Genomic DNA, 26,226 nt, shown 5'->3' on the forward strand with positions numbered 1-26,226 from the left:
TATGAAAACCAATAATTCATTTCTAACCATTTTCAGAGTGCGCATTTTGTGCTTACTGCTTTTATCACATAAAACAGTAAGTGAATAAATAGCTTTACTTACCAAACGTTTAGCATAAAAGCTGAGGGATGAACTAAGAAGTATTATTAATTGGAGAGAAGCCAACTTCGTGGAGAAAATAAAGCATTTTGTTTGAGGAAAATGTGTCGAAAGCTAAATTACGATGATTTCTTATAACGAGAAAAGCTGTATATAATGGTGGCTGAGATAGTTATGCACCCTTGAGGAAGGATTGGATCAGATTTCCGGAACCGACCATTTAATGGGACAAGACCCGGGGTTTGGTCCCGACCTTCTGAAAGTGGGCTATAAGTGTGGGCTGAAAGTGGGCTATTGCACGTCACTACGTGGCGTCACTGCGCCATAGCCTCTCGCTGTCCAAATCCGACGTAGGCCTATAAACTGTTTTCTCAGTGACTACAATCATTGTTTATTCGGTAGTAGTTTCAGGCTCGACAGGGACCGTACTTGTACTGCCTTGTCTGCCTCTTGGTTGTGGGGACGTTACATGATCAGATATCGAAGGTTGTCCTTAGGAGGGAGGCTCCCCTTGGACAACACTGAGGGACTTTGCTCTGTTTATGGTGAATGCGTTGCTTGTGTGCTTATGGCCTACTATATGAAATATTTAAATCCCTCTGTGTTGGCCGTTGAGTGTGGCGCCTCCTCGGAGTGTGGCGCCTCCTCGGACTATATCGAATACTTTTAAGTGAGGTTTCGCTCCTCTCTTGTTCAGTTGCTCAATCTGAAAATAGAATGCCACCTTCTTGATATTGCCTCCAGCTATGATACTTGGGCCCCAAGACATGAACTTAGCATGACCTGAAATTATGAATAATTAGTTCATTCTTTCTAAAATGTATGCCTTGCATTTTATAACAAAATATGCACAATGTCAACTATTTCTTGCTGTCAAGATTGAAAACGCTTACTGATAAATGAATGCTTTTTGTATTAGGAATTTTCAAAGTTATCAACAATCCTCCGAAGTATCAATAAGACAGTCTAAATAGTTCACGAATTCTTTATTGTCAAAGGAATGTCGCTGAAATATTTGACACCAAAAGCTGATAATCATATTAAACGTTTCCCGATTTTTTTTTTTTTTTTTTTTTTTTTTTCATTGTGAGCCAAGGATATGCAATATTAGCAAATAAATGGCATATGAAAACCAATAATTCATTTCTAACCATTTTCAGAGTGCGCATTTTGTGCTTACTGCTTTTATCACATAAAACAGTAAGTGAATAAATAGCTTTACTTACCAAACGTTTAGCATAAAAGCTGAGGGATGAACTAAGAAGTATTATTAATTGGAGAGAAGCCAACTTCGTGGAGAAAATAAAGCATTTTGTTTGAGGAAAATGTGTCGAAAGCTAAATTACGATGATTTCTTATAACGAGAAAAGCTGTATATAATGGTGGCTGAGATAGTTATGCACCCTTGAGGAAGGATTGGATCAGATTTCCGGAACCGACCATTTAATGGGACAAGACCCGGGGTTTGGTCCCGACCTTCTGAAAGTGGGCTATAAGTGTGGGCTGAAAGTGGGCTATTGCACGTCACTACGTGGCGTCACTGCGCCATAGCCTCTCGCTGTCCAAATCCGACGTAGGCCTATAAACTGTTTTCTCAGTGACTACAATCATTGTTTATTCGGTAGTAGTTTCAGGCTCGACAGGGACCGTACTTGTACTGCCTTGTCTGCCTCTTGGTTGTGGGGACGTTACATGATCAGATATCGAAGGTTGTCCTTAGGAGGGAGGCTCCCCTTGGACAACACTGAGGGACTTTGCTCTGTTTATGGTGAATGCGTTGCTTGTGTGCTTATGGCCTACTATATGAAATATTTAAATCCCTCTGTGTTGGCCGTTGAGTGTGGCGCCTCCTCGGAGTGTGGCGCCTCCTCGGACTATATCGAATACTTTTAAGTGAGGTTTCGCTCCTCTCTTGTTCAGTTGCTCAATCTGAAAATAGAATGCCACCTTCTTGATATTGCCTCCAGCTATGATACTTGGGCCCCAAGACATGAACTTAGCATGACCTGAAATTATGAATAATTAGTTCATTCTTTCTAAAATGTATGCCTTGCATTTTATAACAAAATATGCACAATGTCAACTATTTCTTGCTGTCAAGATTGAAAACGCTTACTGATAAATGAATGCTTTTTGTATTAGGAATTTTCAAAGTTATCAACAATCCTCCGAAGTATCAATAAGACAGTCTAAATAGTTCACGAATTCTTTATTGTCAAAGGAATGTCGCTGAAATATTTGACACCAAAAGCTGATAATCATATTAAACGTTTCCCGATTTTTTTTTTTTTTTTTTTTTTTTTTTTTTTTTTTTTTTTTTGCATTGTGAGCCAAGGATATGCAATATTAGCAAATAAATGGCATATGAAAACCAATAATTCATTTCTAACCATTTTCAGAGTGCGCATTTTGTGCTTACTGCTTTTATCACATAAAACAGTAAGTGAATAAATAGCTTTACTTACCAAACGTTTAGCATAAAAGCTGAGGGATGAACTAAGAAGTATTATTAATTGGAGAGAAGCCATCTTCGTGGAGAAAATAAAGCATTTTGTTTGAGGAAAATGTGTCGAAAGCTAAATTACGATGATTCCTTATAACGAGAAAAGCTGTATATAATGGTCGCTGAGATAGTTATGCACCCTTGAGGAAGGATTGGATCAGATTTCCGGAACCGACCATTTAATGGGACAAGACCCGGGGTTTGGTCCCGACCTTCTGAAAGTGGGCTATAAGTGTGGGCTGAAAGTGGGCTATTGCACGTCACTACGTGGCGTCACTGCGCCATAGCCTCTCGCTGTCCAAATCCGACGTAGGCCTATAAACTGTTTTCTCAGTGACTACAATCATTGTTTATTCGGTAGTAGTTTCAGGCTCGACAGGGACCGTACTTGTACTGCCTTGTCTGCCTCTTGGTTGTGGGGACGTTACATGATCAGATATCGAAGGTTGTCCTTAGGAGGGAGGCTCCCCTTGGACAACACTGAGGGACTTTGCTCTGTTTATGGTGAATGCGTTGCTTGTGTGCTTATGGCCTACTATATGAAATATTTAAATCCCTCTGTGTTGGCCGTTGAGTGTGGCGCCTCCTCGGATAGCCTCTAGGGGTTGGGGCGTTATAACCATGTTAAGGCTGCTTTGAGCATGCCAGATCTGGAAGCCCCTTCATTCTGGTGCACTGTATATAATGGTAAGACGTAAAAGTAAATCTTTTTAAATAATAGTTGATACATTTAATACTATAGACAAACTCAGCATAAAAATTAAATTATTTTTTAAATGAATGAATTAACTTTCAAGTTATTTTCCGCTATGGAACAATTCGCTTGCGTAGCTTTTAAAGATCCTGTGTTTTAATTTTAACTCATGGGGAATTCTTAATGATCATTTTATATGTGGCTTAACATACTCTAACTAAGTTAAAATATATTAAAAACTTCACAATGAAGAATCCTATACCAGAAAGGAGAAATTGAGAAATCTTCCATCCTTAATAATTGTTGGCCCTATAACTATTTTTTAATCTTCTGAATTCCTCTGAATCTATCCAAAACTATTCTTCGTTTTGGAATTAATTTGTAGAGTTATTAGATTAATTTGAAGTAGGAGACTTGAAAAATATACATTGCCTTCTCTAAGACTCGAACCGTGGACCATTTCGAAAGCACGTCGAGTATACTTGCAATTACACCTCGAAGGCGTACGGAAAGGAATGAGAAAATACCTTATAAATTTTAGTTCAGACTTTCTACATTCATCAAAATCTGTTAGCTTTATTTAATTAATTAATTCTGGTCTAAGTCACTATGTTTAAAAGTACACTCTGAAAATTTCCCCGCAATTATTTTCTATTTTCTTTGAAAGACAGCATAATAATTTTTATCTCCTTTTCATAGTTTCATCTAATTTATTCCATAAGAATAACATTCTGAGCCAGATTTGCAACATGAATAGCTTTTTTTAATAAAATTAAAAGGAATCTAAGGCTTGAAAGTATATATGCTATTATCGGAATTAATATATTGCTTTTTTACTTTATGGAACGGTATAATGTTCATCTTTAATGTCTTAAAACGGCAAATTTCAGTTTTAATCACAATGATCGTTTTATCTCAAAATAATTCTTTTTTTAATCTGGTTTTAAATAAAATGATTTTCTCAGGTAAGACAGTCAAACTTTCATGTGAAAAATTAGTAAGAGAAGACCTAAACATAAACATTAAATGATTCAATAAATATCTGCAGTAAAGTTTCCTAGAAACTTTCTTTCAGTAAAGTGCCTTTAAACCTTAGATTCTTTAATACCATTTAGATTACTACATTAGTAAAATTTCTAAAACATAAAGCAACGTTATCATCTACTACATAAACCTCAATTTTAGAAAATAAGTAGTCCCTGATAAGTTGCTTGCAGATGGCTAAAAAATGGTTAAAATAGTAAAATATGTGTCACAAACATTTTAATTTAGCCTTTCGTGTTATGATTTTCATCCATTTGTTACTCATCAGATTTATACATAATTACGATGGTAATTGAAGATAAAAAGTTATTTAACAATCATTTAAAATTAGGGTACTGTTTATCATCGAAAGGAAAAATATCGGCCTCTGTTTATATGTAAAACATGATAAAATTCTAGCTTAATTTGATAATTATTTCAAATGAAAAGGCTGAAATTCTAATGTAGGTCTCTTTTCAATGAGCAAGTAAAGACCCTAATCACACTGCCTCATGAAAAGGCGGCTGTCTTTCCATTCAAAGCCTAATTAAGCATACATTTTATTTATTTTTAAAATATACAATAGATTGTTTCTTTCTACTTAAGGCATGCTACTAACATAAACTTTATAAATTCAAGTACCAATAACATTACCAATTTAAAATATGTTCCACATAATGTCTTCGAAATCCACATAATGTTTCAATAAAACTGACTATAAACTGAGCATGAATTTGATTTAATTTCAAAGTATTTTTATACGACATTAAAATATCGCAGAACTACTGCAAAGAGCAATGAAGCCATAAACAAGTAAAGGCTTTTCTCACATATGTATAAGTGTTAGTAAATCTATTCTATAATTAATTTTAAATTAAGTAAAACGTAATATATTAATAATGGAAATCTCTAGTTCAGTTGCGGATAGAAGCACGTTTTTAGGATTTCTTGCACTCAAACCTTCTGGTTTCCAAAAATAGCATCCTATTTGAAATGCTTGAAAATAATTCATAGTTATGCTTGGGCTGGTAAATTAGGTGCTATCTACCTTTCTGTCAATAGCCTTTTATTTGGGTTAGTTTTAAGAGTTGAAGGTTTTCCTTTCGTGTAATCTTATGATGTAGTAATCAACACATTGATCTAGAAGCTCACAAAGAAACGAGATGGATTTCAGATTAGAATTTCCAAAGTTTTACCGATTTCTGCCATTCAAAAATTTCTTCAGCAGATAGCTTTCTTGTGTGTCCATAAAACTGAAAATTTAATCAGCAAATCTACTGGCTTTAAATACACCCCACAATTCTATTTGTTCCAGAGAAGAAGGTTACGTATACTTATATGATATTTGGTAAAATGTAAGAGACGAAATGAAATGTTATCATCTTTTGTATGAAACTTAGTGAAATATACATTAAAGTTCTAATGCACTAAACTTCTAGTCTCAGCAATTTAATGCCTTTTAAAAAAATGAACGCAAAATGAATGTTAATCAAGAACTGATAAAGGAAAATTTACAAATCACATACAATGTGATTTAATAAAGCGAGATAAACTGGAGGAAAAAATATCTTTTTATAGGTGTTACACACAGAAACCAATATCATGAATTCAGTAATAAAATTTATTAAAAGATTTATCCAACTATTAAAAGGTTTTTCAATAACATTTAATGGATTTCTGAGGTAGCTAATCATAAAACATGCATTTGTCAACAGGGAAAGTAGAAAAGCTAAAAACTGTCAGAGGAGCTTCGTAAATACTTTCTTAGAAATGATTTTTTTTTCAGAAGATTTCGAAAATTCATAAATCATAAAACTCTTATTATTTCTCCCATAAATTTTCCAACGTAAAGTTTTTATCATAATATGCATTATTAGATAACTATTTTTATTTTAATCAATACCCGTAAATTTTTGTTTTCTTCTTCTCTCTACCTGAATGCTAAATGCTACAATGCTGAGTTTTTTCCTGTAATTTTATTCATTTATAGACATGATAAACTGTTAAATTTAATTCATTTAGTTCATATGAAGACATTTCATTGTCTATTTTCTATTGTTATTTACTTAGTTTACCATTCAAGTCCTGCTTTTATTTTTTTACCGCAGTTAAAACTGACTCTGTTACATTAGTTAGTAAATCAATTAATAAGCCATTGTCATACATGTTGACATTAGGATGAAATTAGACTGGAAAAGACAGTTTTTGAAATTCGTTCTGCATATATTCTCGGATGTAAAATGTAACTTTCTCTACGAAGAAGTCTTCTAACAGCTTGGTAATTCCAGTCATTAGCCATTTCATGATCCAAGTCAACGGCCCAAGGCCAGATAACTCCACCCAAATAGTGGACATTTCAACGATTTCGAATTCCTTCAGGTTAGGTTTTGCTCTTTTCTTGTTCATTTGCTCTATCTCGAAGTAGAATGCCACCTTTTTGACTTTACCTCCAACTATGATACTCGGTCCCCAAGACATGAATTTAGCGTGACCTGAAATCGTAAATAATTAAATCATTCTAATTCCAATTACTTTTAAATAAATCTCTTGCATTTCATTGTTATGATATAAAAATATATAGGTTTTTCTGTCGAACGTGGAAACAAAAATCTTCAACGATAAAAGAAAGATACTTTCGAGAGGTCTATATTCATGAATATCAATTTTTAGAATCTGCGAAATCATCGAAACTTTCAATTATTTCCTAAGTAAAACCACCCTATATTTTAGCATTAAAAATTATTAGCAATACTAAAATAAGGGTTGTTTAACTCTTTTGTTCCAAGCTGATTTAATTGTATCACGGATTTACTTATGTCAAGATACGACAAAAGGATGCGACAGTTATCTGCCTGAGAAATGTGTTTCTGGAGAGCTTTCTGAAGGAAACTTGTTCGAATTTCCATTACACAGGGGAAAACCGCGAAAGCTAACCATGCAGTTAACCTGTTCATCGAACTACCAGTATTCAGTAGTCATTATCATTTGGCACTAGTGGTGCCCCTGCCTTAGAGAGAAGGATACTTTTGTGGGAACTATTTAAGAGAAACGGGCTTGTGTTTGTCATGCACACCTGGGAAACTTCTCTTCAGTCAATTCTCCGGGATTTGAACTCAGTTCCAATTATCAGTATTCATTTTTTTTACTGCGCAGCCACTGGTGAAGCTACAGATGACTTTTTTCCTTCTTTTCTGCATTTAGAATTTGGTAATAAAGAACTTAAAGCTACCAAGAGAAATTGTTTTTTGCTTCTGAAGAAGAAAAACCTGCATTTGATCACTCAGAAAATCGATACAGATTTATTCAAACTCTACGCCAAATATAATCTTGCTTTTCGGCCTAATTTTAAATTCATGCAAATTTACTTACACGAATCTTATAAGAAAGAAGACAAAAACATCGAAATTACATACACACATATTTATCAAATCCTGTTGTCAATAATGTGTAAGAAAATATAAGAAATATACGAAATAAGTATGTAAGGAGGACAGCTGTAAATAAATTTGATATTTAGCTATTAGATATTTTCTTAACACGACTTCACACACAGAAATTGATTATTAAATTAAATATCAAATAGTGTATTATTAGAAGATTCAAAAAAATAACGTGGAAAGAAGGAAATAGTGAATTTCTGACAAATTTCACTAATTTTTCTAAACCTTTAGTACTACTATAGTTAACTGTACTATTCGTCAAGCTCACAATTTTAAGCCAAGACAGCCAACCCAGACACTGAGGTATTATTGATAAAGTAAAAAGGAAATGAACATTAGCTGCTCACAAACATGTTTGCTTCCATTCATCTATCTTTTCACTTCGAATGTGTCGGCCATAACGAACAACGTAAAATATAAAAAAACTAATGCTTTTGCCATCTTTGATTCGTTAATGTCTATAAAACGTCCTCGTAACCTTTTTATTTTACTGAAGGGAAAATCAGTTTTAATACATAAATTAGTATAAGTGTATAGATGCAACCAGGAATGGATAAAGATTAGCAAATAATTCTCTTATATTTTTAAGTCGAAAAATCCTGATTAAAGTGCTGAAATTGAAACAATTTTGGTACTAAAGTTTTATATTGTTTACTAAATCTTCTAATGAAAAATACAGCTAACATATTAAAAATTTATAAAATTTTTGTCGAATCCAACTTACGATTTCTTTACAAATATTTTCCTTTTCGTTAATCCATGTTATTTTTAATGACTTTGTACTAATTTAGAAAAGAATTTTAGAAAATGTTCATCAGAAAACTTTTCTCCAAATATCTTTATATTTCTTTTCATGGAAGAATGATGTTGTAGGGTTTATATTTATTTTAACAAACATTTATTTTAAGTTTAAGCTATCTTTCCTGTCAAGCCTTTGCTTTCCCCTAGAATTACCAATGCTAGAGTATGTAAATTGTAGTAGAGCGCGCAGTATATTCAAATTTTAGCAGAAGTAAGTTGAGTTTAAATAGAAGAAAAACGAGATTGTAGGTGTGCTTCTTGAATCGCGAACGTGAAGGTTGCTAGGTAGAAATTTAAGAACCGCGCGTTTCCGCCTGTGTGCCTATCTCGGCAGTTTTTGCTGAATCCTTCAACTGCTTAATTAGTAAGCTCGCTGAATCTCAGCTGTATTTTAGAACGCAGTTAGGTTAGTTAAGATCTCAGAGCCTCGTAGGTAGTGATCTAGCTATTTATTCATCCAGTCATTATTTTTCAGTTTTACATTCTGTTTCTGTTAAACCGCCGGGTCGGCGTAGTTTGTGAGCGTCAAGTGGACGCAGCTGTTATTTTTAAAGTTGAATAAAAATGGCTTTAAACCTTTCTTACGTGTTTGTGTAAATTTACACTTCGTAGCAGTCACTACCACAGTTGCTGACAAGTTGAGGCCACACGATACTACAATGTTATTGTCGCATATAAATTTCAGAATTATCTTCTCAGGTACCATTTACTTTCATTTAAATTTGTAAACTTATCATTCATGGCTTTATTCTCTGCACAAAGAGATATTCTGTCTTTACATGACACAAAGTTTGTGAATATAAATGTTTGAACACAGTATGAAAAAAATCTTCTGGAAATTTAATAATTGATTTTCTAATGTCTTAATTTATTTTGCTTTCTACTAAAATATGATTTCATCTCAAATGGCAGATTAAAAGAAAAATAGGGTAACTCTTATGAAAATGTATTTGAGTAAAAGGCGATGAATAGGTTACAAGCTGCTGTGAGAAACCAAGAATCAGCCACAAGTAGTTTCGAAAGGCATCCAAGCAGCAACAGGATCATTTTTCGAATGACTCAATCAAACGTGCTGCCAAAATTCATTGCCGTCATAATGAATGCGCATTATGAATACTCTCGAGGTCGGGCTATATGACCTTAGGAATCCATTGATGTTGTGTCATGGTAGAGTGAAAAGGGGTACCATGCTGAGAAAAAATGCACATGAAATCCTCGTTCAGACCGTATATATACTACTTATAAAATCTTTTTAACGTTTCTAAGAAAGTAGAAAATGCGCATTTTGAAACATGTCAAAGATATTAAGACAATATATATATATATATACCAATAGCGGGCCCTCAGCCGTCTTCGGCTTGGCCACTTCTAAGGCCAGAAGTAGTGGTCACTTTAGTGTGGAGGCTCCTAATAGGTGAGCCACCTTTGCTTCCTATGAAGAAAGGATAGTTACAACCATGCCTTCTCCTGGATTCGAACCTGGGCTTTTTGGTATCGCAGTCGGCGACCCTAACCACTATATCAATTGGGCTTCAGCCAATATATTAAAAGTATATAAATTCATAAATAAAGAAGCAACGACATTTTAGCATTAAAATTAAAAACTACCTTTTTCTCATGGCAATTTGTGCAAATTTGAGGTTTTTAGTGAAACCGTCTGTGGATGGAGGGTTAGAAACAGAAGCATTAGATACACTTTTGATGCTGATAGTCCATTTACAGAAGCAATATGTGAATGTGACTGCTTTCAGTCGCAGAAAACGTCCAAGCCTACATAATCACAACAATGTTAAACCTCTTGTTGATTTTGGTAATGTTCCATCACAACTCCTCACTGGACGTGGTTAATTCATGTTTTTCTTGCGAATTCGGGTGACAATATCTTCAACACATTTTACGCAATCTGGGTTTAACCCCAAAAGTTTTTCACTCACTTGGTCTTTTCAAAACTTCCTTAGCGGTATATGTTTTGTGGATGATGACTTATGCGCTGCTGTTGGCAGCAACCCTGACGTGAATATATCTGATGTTGAGGCCCTCACATATTAATGATTTAAAAATCTCAGTGTAAACTGAAGTAATATAAAAACCCAAACTGCTGAGAGTAAGTACATTTCATGCATTTTTAATCTTGAAAAGATTGTGATAAAAATACGGAAAAGCAAACTTGCATTAATGAATTTGAACTTCTGGAAGTGTATTACACAAAGGTAGAATAACGCCAAATTTTTATTCACTGGATTATCTGGTAAATATGAATCACATAAATTTAAGATTTCATTTCTATTTTATGATTTTATATTAAAATAATAGAAATGTTTAAACAATAAACTAAGAGATTAAGAAGAATACTGTCTAGTAAAATGATAGGCTACATAAACAGTATTGTGTACCTTTACATAAAACATGGCTAATCTAAAAATAGCTGTTGCCGTGAAGATCATTCAAAAGTTTTAAATGAGAGGTATATAATGTGTTGTTTAAAACTAGAATTAAATTAAACTAGAATTTCCTTACATATTTTAAAAACTTTTTGAAAACTTGTTTGTTATATATTTGTTTTTTGAGAACCTATTTCACCTTATTTCAGATAGTATGACAAACACATCATAGATCTATAATGAATTCGACATCACGAGAAGTCTTACGACTTGATTTTACATTTCAGTGTGGCTTCTCGATCAGCCTCATTAGTATTTCACCCTCGTCTTCCGTTTTCATTTTTCGCCTTCTTCTGAATTAGCACTTACCGATTCAATGTTTTCAAGAATACTTAGTTATCTCAGCATCATCATCCGTGTCTAAAATTTTGTCAGTATATCGTCCGTATCTTTCTTCCTCCACACTTTTGTAATTTCGCTTAAATGTTCAAATATTTTAAATACCACAATATTTTCAACAACACCAGATGTTATTATCTCTTCAGTGGGAAAGCCCTTTCTACTTAGCGACAACAGGAATCAAGTTTTGCCATTTATGAATTAGCATTAATATTTTACCCTCTTTACAAATCTTGATAATGAGAGGCACGGCATCAAAATAATCCTGAGCTTTTTCTAGAAAGGCAGAAGGATTTCATCTACTACAGAACAATACTAGTTTCTGGAAACATTTCTCTAACAACAGTGCAAGGTTAATCGTCAAAACTTAAATATTACACGCGCAACCGGGAAATTAACGTATATTTTTAATGCAATCAGTACATCCTCATTTTGAGTACACCCGAATGCGTTGATAATCTTTTACTTGAGTGCATTTTGTTATATACCTATTGATATTAAACTTAATTATATTATTATTAAACTTAATTATTAGTACCAAATTTATATTTTCAGCAACACTGCCCCGTAATTTGATGCTTTGATTAAGAGTGTTATAAAATTTAACATTAATGCATAAGTATTTGCATCTTAATTTTACGCATACCTTAAATTATTTACTCAAATACGTAATGACTTCTAGTCTGTCATTTTACGACATCCAACTTCAATGCAACTGAAGCTTTTCACTGTTCTCAACATCAAATTACAATGCTTGCGAAAGGTTAATACTTTTATGAAGTTATTTTAGAAATAAGCCGACAATCCCGTGCATGCTAAATGCATTCTAGAGAAATAAAATTGGGAGGAACCACTTTATAAATTTAATATCGATTTTATCAAGGACAAACATTTATCCTGAGCGAAACTTGAGTGAAAATTGTCGTCCTAAAGTAGAAGTTTCACGTACGAGACTGAAGTATTTTTATATTTATTTATGGTCAATTAATTAGAAGATGTCTATCCAAAATCCTTATTTTCCTACTTCCTTGCGCTTTTAAGCATCTCTTTTAGGAATATTTAAGTAGTTGCACAGAGGTTACTAGTTCAGGGTTGATGAAAAATATCTTTCGATTTATCCAGTCTTTCAACTGTGCCTGTTAAGAACATTTATAAAAGTTAACGCGGCGCAAACTTTCTCTGTATAAGCCTTTGTAAATTCTTTCGACTTAGTTGCATTTTTGAACATTTTAATGTTTCAAATATACAAGAAAAGTACATTAAAAATGTTAATGTTTCCTCAGATATAATAAAAGTGTTTTAAAATAAATTTCCAAATAAACGAAAGTTTTGAACAATATAATACTAAACACAGTATATTAAATTAAAGATTTAAAATAATAGATTGTATATATCGTAGGCAATATACTAAGTTTTTCCATAAATACTACATTGAACATACTATATTGCTTTTAATCTTAAGCAATATAGTATAATCAATATAGAATTGAAAGTATGTACAGTTGCTGTAAAGTATTTGTTAAATATTGTTTTCATCTTTGTACATAATGCTTGATTTATTTCATGAATAAATACTTTTGCTGCCTTCATGTTTAATTTGGCTGAAATTAAAGCTTTACTTTTCCATTTTGTTGATTTTATCGTCGCATGCTTAACTTTTGGAAGCTAATATTTTTAAGGATTATGTTGTTGTTTCTTATAACTTTATTCCGAAATCAATCAATTACAATAGACCACTTGCCAAAAAAAGCATTAAATTCAAAATTACAGCACTAAAATTCAAATCTTTACGATCAAAAATTAAGACATAAATATTTTACCATTAAAATCTTAAAAATCGTCAGCGATAAGAGGCGAGGGAACCTTGTGCTCAGAATATAAGATCTCTGGCCATCTTATACAGCAGGATAACATCACCACTACGTTGAAACTTAGGGTCAAGGTCCAAACATACGAGCAAGTCTGCTTATTCATAGAATTTGTTTTACTCTCCCATGCGAAAGTTTGCTTTTTGATAAGTTAAGTGTGTGTGTTCAACGTTCTTTGTAGTTACAAGTGGTACCTACTGACTGTGTTCTGTTATACTGAGAAGAACTGTTCGAGTACTTTTGTGTGAAAAGTTACAGAATTGTCAAGTGTGTTTGGAAAATAAATTTCATCAAGCTTTCAACGATTATGTGTGCATTTAATCATTACACACGGAACAGTATCTTTTATGGAAGCTAGTGAGATCATCGCAAAGTAAGCAAGGTCATTATTCAAGTGCTCTATCTTCCATCCAACTAGAATTATTTAAATGCATAGCTCGCTATTTTATGCAACTTTTATTTGTTTCTTAACACAGACCATCTTTAATGTAACAAAACAAAAAGTAAGCTTTTTATTTCACTATTATCATTCGACCTATATATTCTACATATGTAATAACGTTTTTCAAAGTTTCATTTATAATTTCATTAATGTCAATAATTGAATATTTATCTGTATATTTATTGTTGTATTTATATAACATTTAAAGAGTGCATGAAATTCACAGATAATATATTTTATGGAAAAAGTGCGTTTCAAAAATGAAAATCGCAAAGTTCTAAACTTTCAAATTTCACATCAAGCATTTCGTAGAAACTATTTGTTTAACTATTTATGAATACAAACAGATTCGGCAGCATTGCTCTTGTAAATTTCATTCAAAGGGAATCTGATTTTTGTAATTTTTTCCAATGCAATATTCAATGTCAGAGTAGTATTAAAAATTAGTAACATAATAGAAAAAATGTTTCTTTTGTATGACTGTTCAGCTTTTATTTTAAAAGTAACCGCTGCAGATAAAATAATTTCGAACCCGTCTTTATGATTTTACATATGTTTGAAGGAATTATTGCAATCTTTCAATATTCACAATACGATGTTTCTTCTCGTTACCTATATTCGAAATCAGCGCACTGTATTCGATATTCCCTGTACTGACCTATTTCACAAACATTATTTTGTGAAAATTCTTATAATATTTTGATAGTCGTGCGTTTAAGCACAAATGCATGTTAATTTTAATTCAACTGTAAATAAGCTCATTAATTTTATATGAACTGTTTTACTTTAGATAATGCTCAGTTCTCAACCTGCTGTGAAAGAGTAGTGGAAAGTTTGTTGTAACAAACATCCGTTTGGACGAACCTACGCATTTATATACACATTGATAAAATTACACTAAAAATATGTCTTTTGGTGTATTTTACAAAAAATGCAGGATAGGTTAAATTTCTGCTGTGATTAAAAAAGCTTTTTAAAAACTCAGAGCTTTGACAATGTACATAAGTGGGAATTTTTGAGGAAAAATTATACATGATAGTTATCCGGATCATCATTAAAAATATAAATTGTGTTTACGGCACTTAAAGAACAAGAGGACAGATCGCAAAGTATTCAACTTTGTGATATAAAAAATTAATATTGTAGATAGTAATTTTATTACTGAATGCATATGCTTTTTAAATGAACTGTAGTGCAACAAATAGTAAGTTTTTTAAAGAAATACTATATTTCATACGTACCTTTGTAAGACAGACGTAGGTCATTGAGTCCTAGATGCGCTGAGACTGATATAAAAGTTCTATTTGAATTGAAATCACACTCATCTGTCCTGTGTATAGATGATATTCCCCAGAGCCAGCCATCATACATCTTAGCTTCCCCTGTGACTGTGACAAACATCACCTACAGGAAAAGAATTTCAACTACGATTCAACTTTTTCCATTTTTTACATACGTAGGAAAAAATATAAAGTTAACATTTGTAGTGCGCCTACCCCATTTATTTTCCCAATTTGCAAAGCAAATGCAAGAAAAATTAATAGCTTTTAAATTTCATGTATATAAGTTAATGCTAATTTGTTTACATCATTAATTTTTGGAAGGCATTTTTGCAAATATATATATTACAAAGTAAAAAGAAATACCATAAGGATTTTACTATTCTGGAAAGCTTAAGAAACATTTTAGTTGTAATATTAGATTAAGAAAGCTATTACCAACTATATTAAGCATTTCGAACAAGGTATTATTTAAATGTTGTTTTAAGTTATGTAATAATCATTTTTAAACATTTAAAAAAAACACTTATGAAAATCTGCATATTAATTATTCATATTTTAATACCTCAAACAGACTCGTCAGGAGGTTAATATTTAAAACATTAAACATGAATAAATGATTTGTTTTTCTTGACTATTTGAATGGTGTGGTGTATTTAATTAGGGCAAAGCACACTAGGGCTATTTGCTTAAGGGGAGGGATGCCTTCGTGCAGGACTTTCTAAGGGAAACTAGTTATTTGAATGGAAGAACATTATTTATTTATTTATTACAAAATCTCAGAAGACTGCTATATCGCCATTAGATCTCTAGCTTTCCAATATTTCTGAAATTTACAGTTTAAAAACACAAATGCAGAACACGGGTCAAGATGAGTAGCATAAAAAGTTTGATGAGTCCGCACAGAGTACATACAGACAGGGAGTCACAAAGCCCAAGCCAATGCAAATATGCGGTCACACAGTCATGGCCTGCAGTAAGGCGGAAAGGAGCCACAGCTGCACTTCTAATAAAATCTGGGATCAACTGTGTATCCTCAATCAGTGAGGCTCATGACTTACCGGCAAAGTCACACACTGCTGTCTGTGCTTTATCCTCGAGACAAAGCTTCTTTTTATCAGGAGTTTGACTGAATGAAATGAGAAGCTTTTTAAAGGTCTCTGGAGAACCTTTGCACCCTTTTCGGACAAAACGTCAGTAGCCTCGTTCTCAGAAATCCCACAGTGAGCTGGGATCCACTAGAAAGAACAGAGATTGACGCTGAGAGCTCTCTGCACTCCAGTATGCGGATATTATCTGTGTATTGTTTATTTGCAAGAGATTGAAGAGCAGACAGGGATTCTGACAAAATCACCGCTCTGCAGAATAGCTAGTTGCTTTAATGCGATATAAATAGCTTCAATCTCGCCATCATAAAGTGGGGAATGAGCAGCTATTGGTGCATAACATGAGAAAAGATCGCAACACACACCGGCTCCCGCTCTGTCTTCATCGTTAAATATTGATCCATCTGTGTAGACATGTAACCATGTGTCTCTAGGGTATTTGTTTTCATGGTACATAGAGCAATGACACGAACCTCTTATTCGCTATTACGACTCTTATTAAACTGCCTATCCAGCTTCAGACACAACGAGATTTCTCCCTATCTCAAAGAGCAAACAGGCCTACAGAGAAGCTGAGCATTGAGGTGGACATTTATGTCAGTGGCTGCAGAATAAGCATATTTTATAAACCCTTTTTGAGTTTTAATATTTCTCTCTGAGTTGGTGTCATAATCCCTCCAAAAAGTATTGTTTTGCAAGTGAATCAGCTTTTCATAAAGAAGAACTGCATATCTTTCAATTACGTTTCTTATTGGAGGGTTTATAAGTTAAACACTGCATTGCTAGAATAGGAGTGGTTCTTATAGCACCCGTAATAATACGGAGAGCTTAGTTTTGAACAGTTTCAAGTTGTTGAATAGTACTAGTAACAGACCCGAACAGACTAGACCAGACTAGAGACCAGAACTTCGGTACAATAACTGAAGATTGGCAGAATGAAAAGCTTGAGGGTGGTATTCAAAGTATCTCGGCAATTCCATTTACAATCAGCCAACCTTTTAAGAACAGGATACTATTTAATATAAGTTACATTATATATAGCCCCATAATGCTTAATTTTAATTTGGGTTATTTCTGCTCTATATTCTAAAGAAGTAACCTTTTTCTGCATTGTGTCATTTCGAGACTAATCCATGTCATATGATTCTTACATAACACTGGTAATGTCAATGGAACTAAAACTCAAACACACAATAATAGTTTAGAGCAGTATTAAATATCTAATCAAATGCATTCAAAAGCAAAACTAACTCATTCTGAATTAAGGTTTCATCTTGAACACAACTTACTGACTTTATGCTCTTAGAAATATAGCTGCTTCTGTTTTTACCTCAGAGCTATCCAAATGTGAACGTTTTGAAACAGGCACGAATTAAAGTGCCAAGCTGTTCGTGGACGCAACATGTTAACTGAAACAGAAGTGAATGTTTAATCTGCCTCAGATGCCAAATTGTTCTTCATTATGGATCTACGCTATCAATGTTTCCGCAGTATTACGAAAGAAAATATTTCAGTGTCTAGTCAATAAGTATACCTACACCATTGTATCTAAATTTGCTTTACTACATAGTATATATTCACACATAGTGTCTAGAAAAGTTACCCAGACTTTATTTTGGTCGAAGACAGCAGTTGGTCGTAGACATATACCTCCAAATTCCAAGTTAGAAAAATTTTCTAAATGGCAGAAACATTTCTATTTTCGTATTTTTTATTTATAAAACAAATTATTTTGTATAAAATACGAAATCTAAATTTTGACACTTGTTCCAGTCCTTATATTTAGGAAAATATTGTATTCGTTATAAAAAATCAAACGCAAAAAGTTCGACTCCCGTACGACCAAAATTGATCCAGATATCTAATTTCAAAATTTGCGATGTGTGTGTGTATTTAATTATGGCAAAGCACACGAGGGCTATCTGCCTAAAGGGAGGGATGCCTTTCGTGGAGGACTTTCTAAGGGAAACTGGCTCGTATACACGTTACACATGGGGAAAACCACGAAAACGCCCATGCAGCCAGCCCGTTCGCGGGATTCGAACCTCAGACCGAACTACCAGTGTTCAGCGTCTTTACCGCTCGGCCGCTGGTGGGCCTCAAAATTTGCGATATTTGACGCCCTTTTGAATTTGTACTGAGGGGTAGGTTAGTAAATAACTTACAGTAAATTCGAGGTTGATTTTTCACCTTTTATTATCATCCAATCATATTCTTTTGTTATTCACTAGCATCTTTATATATAATTTTTATGCATTCAATATGTCGAATGAATTTTCACACGAGTAATTTAGAAGCTTTCAAAGTCTAAAAATACTTTGTTAATATTCTCATGAAAATCATAATCGGGTAATAGCAAGAAAAAAATCCTTAAAGCACAAATAATTTTCGTTTTTGCTTAAATATTACGAGTTGACTACGTACCAGTGCTAATTCTATAAGATTCTATATATTTTGGAAAGAAATATATTGATCAATGTTTTTCACAATAATTTTAATAGAAATATTCATTAAATAATTTCTTAACATAAATCGCATCAGAAAACTTTTCTCTAAACGATATTTTATTTTTAGTTACGTACAAACATTTCGGTCTTCAATTTGTGTGCGGCCACTGAATATGATTCTCCATTTCAATCTCAAATATTACAGTAAAATTTTGTCTTGCGGCAGACAAACTTCCTTTACAAAGCTTCTATTTTTAACTTTAAATTTTACAATACTTATTTTTTTATAACTTAAAATTTTCCTGAACCTAAGTACAGAGAACGAAAGAACGTGTAAAAAGTTAGATTTCGTATTTTATACAACATTTTTTTTTTTTTTTTTTAAATTTCAAAGCAGAAAACATAAACAATTGTGTCATTTAAAACGTTTTTGTAAGTGATAGTATAAAACTGCGAAAATAAAGGCTGGAATTATTTACTATTTGTTAAAAATTATTAATTAATTATTAATTCAAAATATATGTATATATATATACATGTATATTGAATTACTAATTAATTAATAATTTTTACAAATAGTAAATAATTTTAGTGATTTTAATAATTAAGCTAAATATTTGCGTATTATATATATATATAAATATATGCGAATTATACATATATAAATATATGTATAATATATAAATATATACATATATAAGACATATACTTTATGTCTTTACTGATAATTTTTCAGCAGCTTAATGCTCGAAAATACTAGGCATGTTCATATTTTGTTTTTAAAAAATTGTTTTGCAATTATATATATACGTATATATATATATATATATATACTATTCATATGTATATATATATATTATTCATATTCAAATATATATATATATATATATATAATTCATATGTATATATATATATATATATTATTCATATGTATATACTCGTATATATATATTATTCCTATGTATGTATATATGTATTATTCATATGTACGTATATATATATATATATATATATATATATATTTCTTAAATATCTTTCATTGCAAACGTTATTTTTCATAACACTGAATAAATTTAAATTAATTCTGCTAGCTTTCAACTATCTCAGAATTTAAGAAATAGAAGTTGAAAGCTTGTAAAAATATATTCGAATATTTGATAACATATTCATCTTCTCATTATTTTTGCTAGCTGATTAGTTAATAATAATGCTTCTAAGTTCCGAATTTGGAAACAGAATAATAGATATGAAGTGTTTGAATGTCAATCTCAGATTCGCTTTTCGCGATTGTGAAATCTTATGATTTGGTAAATTAAAATTTAATTAGACAGATTTCCTTTTCTTACCGTCAAGTTGCTCAGATAAGAAATGCATAAAAAACTTAATTTCAGATTTTGTTTTTAGTCCAAAGGGGCAATTTGCCCAGGGGAACTATTAATTTCGTTTTGGCATTTTGCGTTGATTCACTTTACAAATTGTTACCACGAAATATTAGAGCCCTGTATATTATTTAAAAAAATTATATAATGAAGAATTTGCCTAAATGTATGTATTTTTCTCGTATTGTGATAACAACGGTACCTAGAGCCATCCTATTTTGAATAACGTACGTTTCCACCCGAATACGGGCATCTGGAAGTCCAAATTTGGAATTTGGAGGTTTTTTTTTTTTTTAATCTATTTCATATTTTGTAAAACTTTAACGAATTCTTAATTAACAAACTCAAAGACTTCAAAGCAAGCAATAACAACACTATACAAAAAAAAAAAAAAAAAAAAAAAAATTATCTCTAATGAACGAGACTGTGTATCGAAAATTCTAAAGATATGCTCATTTTAAAATTATTTTGCGACATTGCTGTTGAACGGAATTTTGTTGTTAAGTGTGAAGAACATGATATTTAATAAGTGAAGGTAGCACACAAAACGTTAAAAAAACGCCCCTTTAGGCGCAGTGTAAAATCTCAAAGATTACAGAATTTATTTATTTATTTATTTATTTATTTGAGTTTTTAGGGTTAATGTATTACTTTTATTGCAATGCATTTAATACACTTAAAAGGAAAAAAGGAAACGATTTTTTATCAGATACCAAGTTATGGATTTAGAAACATCTTTTATTTATTAGAATAATACTTCAAATATTTGCAAAAATCTCTCTTATTAAATGGCAATATTGTGAACCATGAATAAATGTCAGATGATGCTAGTTGAGAGCGGCCGTTCTGAATGGTGGATGTATTAGTACAGAACTTCATTTATAAGAATATCATGTTACTACTATCTGTTTAAGTTACCGAAAGAGACATATTTCTGATAAGGTCTATCATGACTGTGCTGTAACATTTAATCATTTGAATAACTATTACAAATTTATTTTAACTCACACCAGTTAGATATATAATCAAAAAATAAATAAAGACAATTCAAATTTAAATGCTTAAGATACGCTTTTATAGCTTTTAATTATTCAGCTTTCTAAGCAATTAACGACTGATTAAATTTGAATGACAAATTAAAAATCTTACAATTCGCCTGTGGAATTGACTATGCGCGATACTACAAATAAAATAAATATAGGACCTTACATTTCGCTCGGAGTCGCAATATTTATCCAGGCAAGAGAGATAGCATGTAAACATGGTAGAGCAACTTACCATAGCAAAAAGGAGTAAGACCTGGATGACCGAAAGAAATGTTGGATAAATTCTATAGACTCCTCTGGCGATTATTTTGAAGCAGATAAATTTATTTGAAGGTTACTCATCATTTTCTTATTTATAAGACTTAGAGGCTACTTTTTGGGCTTACCTTTTATATAGAACTCGAAAACATTATTAATTATTCCATGAGCTATAACAGTTAATATCCTTTATCCGAAATGTTCTACCCAAAGCAAAATTCCGAATTCATTGTATCCTTCAAAATTCCTTGATTCTGAGTCTGCTAATATTGATCTTTAGAAGACAACTGAGAATATTTTCTCCGAAATTTCATCATTTTTACACTTAAAACTTTTAACATGTTAGTGGTATATAATTACGTAAAATGAACGCTACAAATATATTTACTGCTAAAATGCTAAGTAATTTATTCCTTGGAAAAGTATGTTTGAATTTCTATTTTAATTTCGCTAAACATTTTCCACGTTTTACAATTTGTTAGTACTGCTTTTTCCCCCGAATGTTTTCCATATTTGCATATCAGCGTATGCGCTATAATTTAAATAATTACCATGTAGACGGAGAATACTTTTCTGCATTCATCTAAGAGCTGGATGTAAGAAATTTTATTTTATGATTTGGCACGTCTTTATGAATGCAAAGCCCAAATTCGTTAGGAAAAAAAAAAAGTTTTCAAAAATAAAGGTGTTTGACTTCGGTAAATTTTGGTGCCATTTTCGACTTGCCTTAATGGATCGGGTAATAAAGTTGGATAAATTCAAAGTAGTAAGTTTAAATGAAGGGCAGAAAAAAATTTGAATAATTTAGTAGGTGGTACAAGGAAGTTATGTTCACATCAGATTTTTCTTATTAACTTTTCATATGTTATCTTTATTTGTTAAATATCACATTATTGGCACTTAACGCTAGTTAAAATTGACTTCAACAGCAAAATAACAAAATATTTTAATACAGCATATCCTTAGAATTTCGGATCGAGCGTTAGAGGGTGCTACACCATATTTTTACATTCTTTATATTATTTCTTTGAAAACTAGGTGGTTAAACGGCCACTCACCTAGAATGCTTATCATAAAAAATAAAAAGTCTGTAATGGTTTCAATGAATCCAGGTACTGTAATTTCGAAAAAATATTGAATATTCCTAATTAGACATTTTATGATTTTTATAAATCTTTATTTAAATCAATCACATAAAAAAGCAGAAAAAATATTCTTAAGAAGAGTCTTTATTGCTTTTACTCGTACATCGCTCAGTTTATGACTCGACAACTTTCCAGATTAAATTGAAAGTATCTTAGGCTTTACTGAATGGCAACACTTTGGCGCATGGACCAAAGTATTTTATTTCCGGTCACGCAACATACTGATTTCATAGAGTTGGGTATGTTAATTAAAAATAAAAGGTTAAAGTTATTCAAAATTTGATAGTTGTATGTACCATCGTTTCTTCACAATACCAGGGAAATACATACATACAGGCAGATTCTTCTTCATTTAATTTCTTTAAAAATAATACAGGTTGATACTATTTGGCGGCAACAATTTGAAAAGTGAGCTACTATTTATATTGAACCAATGCAAAATCCCATTTCGAAATTAATAGGCCCTTTTAGGCTAAAAGTGAGTATTGAAAACAAATTTAGAGCTTTATTACTTTTATATGTTGACAACAATATGGATAGATGACGAATTTTATCAATGTTATATTAATGTTCAGTGTAAGATAGAAAATAATTTTCTTTTTCATCTTAGAATTTAGCTTTCAGAATATTATGAAAAAGTACTTCATTTCCAGGAATTTACTTTCCAGAGTCTTTTATTGGCTTTGATGATGATTCTTTGATTGGCTTGCAATAAAATTATTACTGAGAACTAAAACGAATGTACCTAACACCTTTTTTTAACAATTTATAAATAAATTATTAGGGTAAAATTATTATGTAGACGATTAAGTTTTCCACGGAGCTCAATTTAAAAAAGCCGTGTATTCATGACATCTTTTAAATGATGAAAAAAATAACTAATAATAAATTAGTCAATTAAAAACTACTGAAAACTCAGCATTTAAGATTTTATTTTTCAGTTTTTTGTATTACATTAATTTGTAAGGTATTTTTTAAAACTTCCTACCGCGTATCTTTGTGTGCAATTCGTGCTTCGACAAGCCTAACTGTTCCCAAAGGATTTTAAGAGTCATTTATTAATTTTATTGAATATCGAAAGCAGAAACTTCAAATACCTATCCTGAACCATCTGCAATGTTTAGAAATAAATCCGAGATTACTTGGTTTCGTATATATTAATTAGAGATAATACACCAATTCAAAATATTCAAAAACGGTTGTATTGATTAATTAATATATTTCACGGTGAAAGACTAATTCTGCTATTTTGATAAAAAGCCTTGATTTTTATAATATTGCAGTTATTTAACTACAATAACATCACATTTGTTATTTACAGTACTACAATTTCATATTGGAAAGTTACCAATTTGGCCCGAATATGTTTCAAATTAATCTCTTTCCGCTATATAATTTTCTTAAGTATAGAACATCTTCATATTAGGCTCATAATAGAAACAAACTCACAGACTCAAGATTTTCTCTATTATAATTAGAATTTTTCGCAAGTAATACTGCTACATAGAAAATCCAACCTCCTTTGTGAAATTGGATACGTAATCTGGCAACGCCATTGGGTCCAAATTATTGTCCCGGATGTAGTTTCTGACGTTGAGAAGGATCTGGTCTATATACTCGTCGGCGTTGGAGCCTGGCATGATGGACGTGATTGGCAATTTCATGAGATGCTTGTTGATCACTTTCAGAAGAGACTTATTCAGCTCGCCCTAAAGAAAAAGGTTCATAATAACGATTAGTAAATTGATTGCTTAACAAAACTAAGCCTCAATGCAAACTATCTGACAAGACTACAAATTAATTACTGTCTTGGAAAATAGTTTACGCATATTAAATTGGATAATTTAGAATTCTTTGCGCACTATAAAAAAACACAAAATTTTAATCTTTTGTTACAATGGTATCTAATCAATGGTATCTATTGTGTATGTATCAATGGTATCTATCAATGGTATGTGATAATAGATATCACAATGGTATCTATTATCACATTCATTAATTCTTTTATTTCTGATTTAATTCTATTCGGATTTTAACTCAGATTCTGATTGCAATATTTAACTAAAATAAAGCGTTGCAAATAAATTTTTTTATGTTTAAAAATCTGAAAACTGTGTCTTCAGTTTTTAAAAAAGTTCAAGAGCCATAATATTGTGTAATTGGTAGTATGTAAACTAATATAAAAGTTGTCTATTTAAAGAACTATTAGTGAAACATTTTAATAACCATCTGAAAATTCGCAGAATTTTATTCTGCCGGTGAAAATGCGATCTCTTTTTTATTTTATTATTTTGATATTTGAATAGTTAGCAGCTTATTTTATTGCTCCAACATGCCCTTAATTTCATATTTTTAACTACCAGCGCAGTTAATTACGAATAATAACTTGTTTTAGTTTATGAATATGGAAAGACATATTTTAATGTCTAGGGTTAAAAATAGTTACGAAAACCTTTTTTACATTTTCATCGGTTAACTATTTTTAGGATAGTAAATATTTGATAAAATATTAAATTTTTGATTTTACTCTAAACTAAACAGAGAAAATCAGTTTTATTAAACGGTAACACAGCAATTTTCTTCTCTTTCTTTCATCAAAGCCTTCATATAAAAATTAGTATCATACACGATTACGCTCTTCCTAAAACGATTAACGAAAAGTGGCTATGCTAATCCTTTCATCATAGTACTTTTGATATTTCTAAAATAGAAGGCTTACCTACAAGAATCGGAGAAATATTTTGTACGTCTAAAATATAAATTTTTCAAATATTTTTATTTATTTTATTTTTAATTAAAAACAGCTATTAATATCTAAACGAAACTTCCGTTATTAGAAAGGTCTATTAGAATATTAATACTTTATGCACTTAGCATTAAACCAACTTTCTCATTTTATAACGGTTATAATAGCGTTATTTCTCAACGCAAAAACCATTACTTCTGTTTACAGTTGTTATCGTAAAATATATAGACACATATCTGTAAAATAATTGGTAATAAGGTAAAAATTTGCGAAACAAACTGAATATTCTGGGTTTAGTAATTTTAATATAGTTAATGAAATTCTTCAAATAAAGCAATACATGAAACTACTTATTTTCATTATGCTTCACATAAAAATAAAAAATTCCAAAAATGACATTTGTTGTATTTTGCTATTTTAGTTAACATGGGAAACTTTAACGTTTATCTCATGTAGGAGTAAATTTTTCAATTCATTTTAAAGCAAAAATCAAAGTTATTGAAACTTTCAATAACTTTCGAAGAAAAGCTTTCGAAGCCATTTTGAACAAAATATTTGAATCTGGAGCGTTTCGAATGTAAAGTAATTTATTTAGGTTCCCTATTCCTAAATAAATTATGTAGTACACTTTTACGGGTTTGGAAAATTTGTCAGGAACACTATTTTAATGCTATCTGTGTTTAAAAGAAAAGAATATTCGGCGAAAGTTTAAAATTAATAATGTATAACAAGCAAACTTCAGAAATTGAGATTTTTTTCCCTAACCCGCAAATTATTAGAAAATCTTTTTAAATAAATGTTAAGGTATATTGATACGCTTTTGAGAATATTTCTAGTTTAATTACTCTAAAAGCTACATAAATTTCATATATATTTATAGATGCTTCTTGGATCAGTTTTGTCTTTTTTATCTTATGAAATTTATGTTATACGAGTACACATGAGTAAAATACATAGTTATGTTGTCATATATTATTGTGGGATTACAAATATTCTACAGAATCACTAATGTTATACCAATTGATCTTCTTCATATATTCGTTTTACCCCTTAACAGATTTGAAAAAGGTTTGGAATTTCATACGGATTTTAAATTTGACACAGATTTCTCCGAGGGAAAAAAAAGCAGTTCACTACTTTCTAATTGAATTATCATTTTTGGAAAGAAG

At 31.3% G+C, this 26,226-nt stretch overlaps 1 protein-coding gene across 4 annotated transcripts in view; it reads right to left on the reverse strand.

Annotated features, from left to right (window-relative positions):
• Positions 1-1,210: 1,210 nt before the first annotated feature.
• The window catches only part of LOC118189317 (uncharacterized), a 102,170-nt gene continuing 77,154 nt past the window's right edge, over positions 1,211-26,226 (reverse strand). For 3 of the 4 annotated variants that reach the window (XM_035359902.2, XM_085817273.1, XM_085817272.1), the window contains exons 6-8: positions 23,829-24,020; positions 14,892-15,054; positions 5,873-6,811 (exon numbers count right to left, since the gene is read on the reverse strand). In XM_035359902.2, coding sequence (XP_035215793.1) covers positions 6,504-6,811; positions 14,892-15,054; positions 23,829-24,020 — 663 coding nt within the window. In that variant the 3' untranslated portion in view covers positions 5,873-6,503. Of the gene's footprint in view, positions 2,106-5,872; positions 6,812-14,891; positions 15,055-23,828; positions 24,021-26,226 lie in introns of those variants that run through there. The other variant, XM_085817274.1, reaches the window with a different exon arrangement.

This window comes from Stegodyphus dumicola, chromosome 5 (genome assembly GCF_044657685.1).
Source record: "Stegodyphus dumicola isolate Sdum_Otavi_A_Nest chromosome 5, ASM4465768v1".
Lineage (NCBI taxonomy): Eukaryota > Metazoa > Arthropoda > Arachnida > Araneae > Eresidae > Stegodyphus > Stegodyphus dumicola.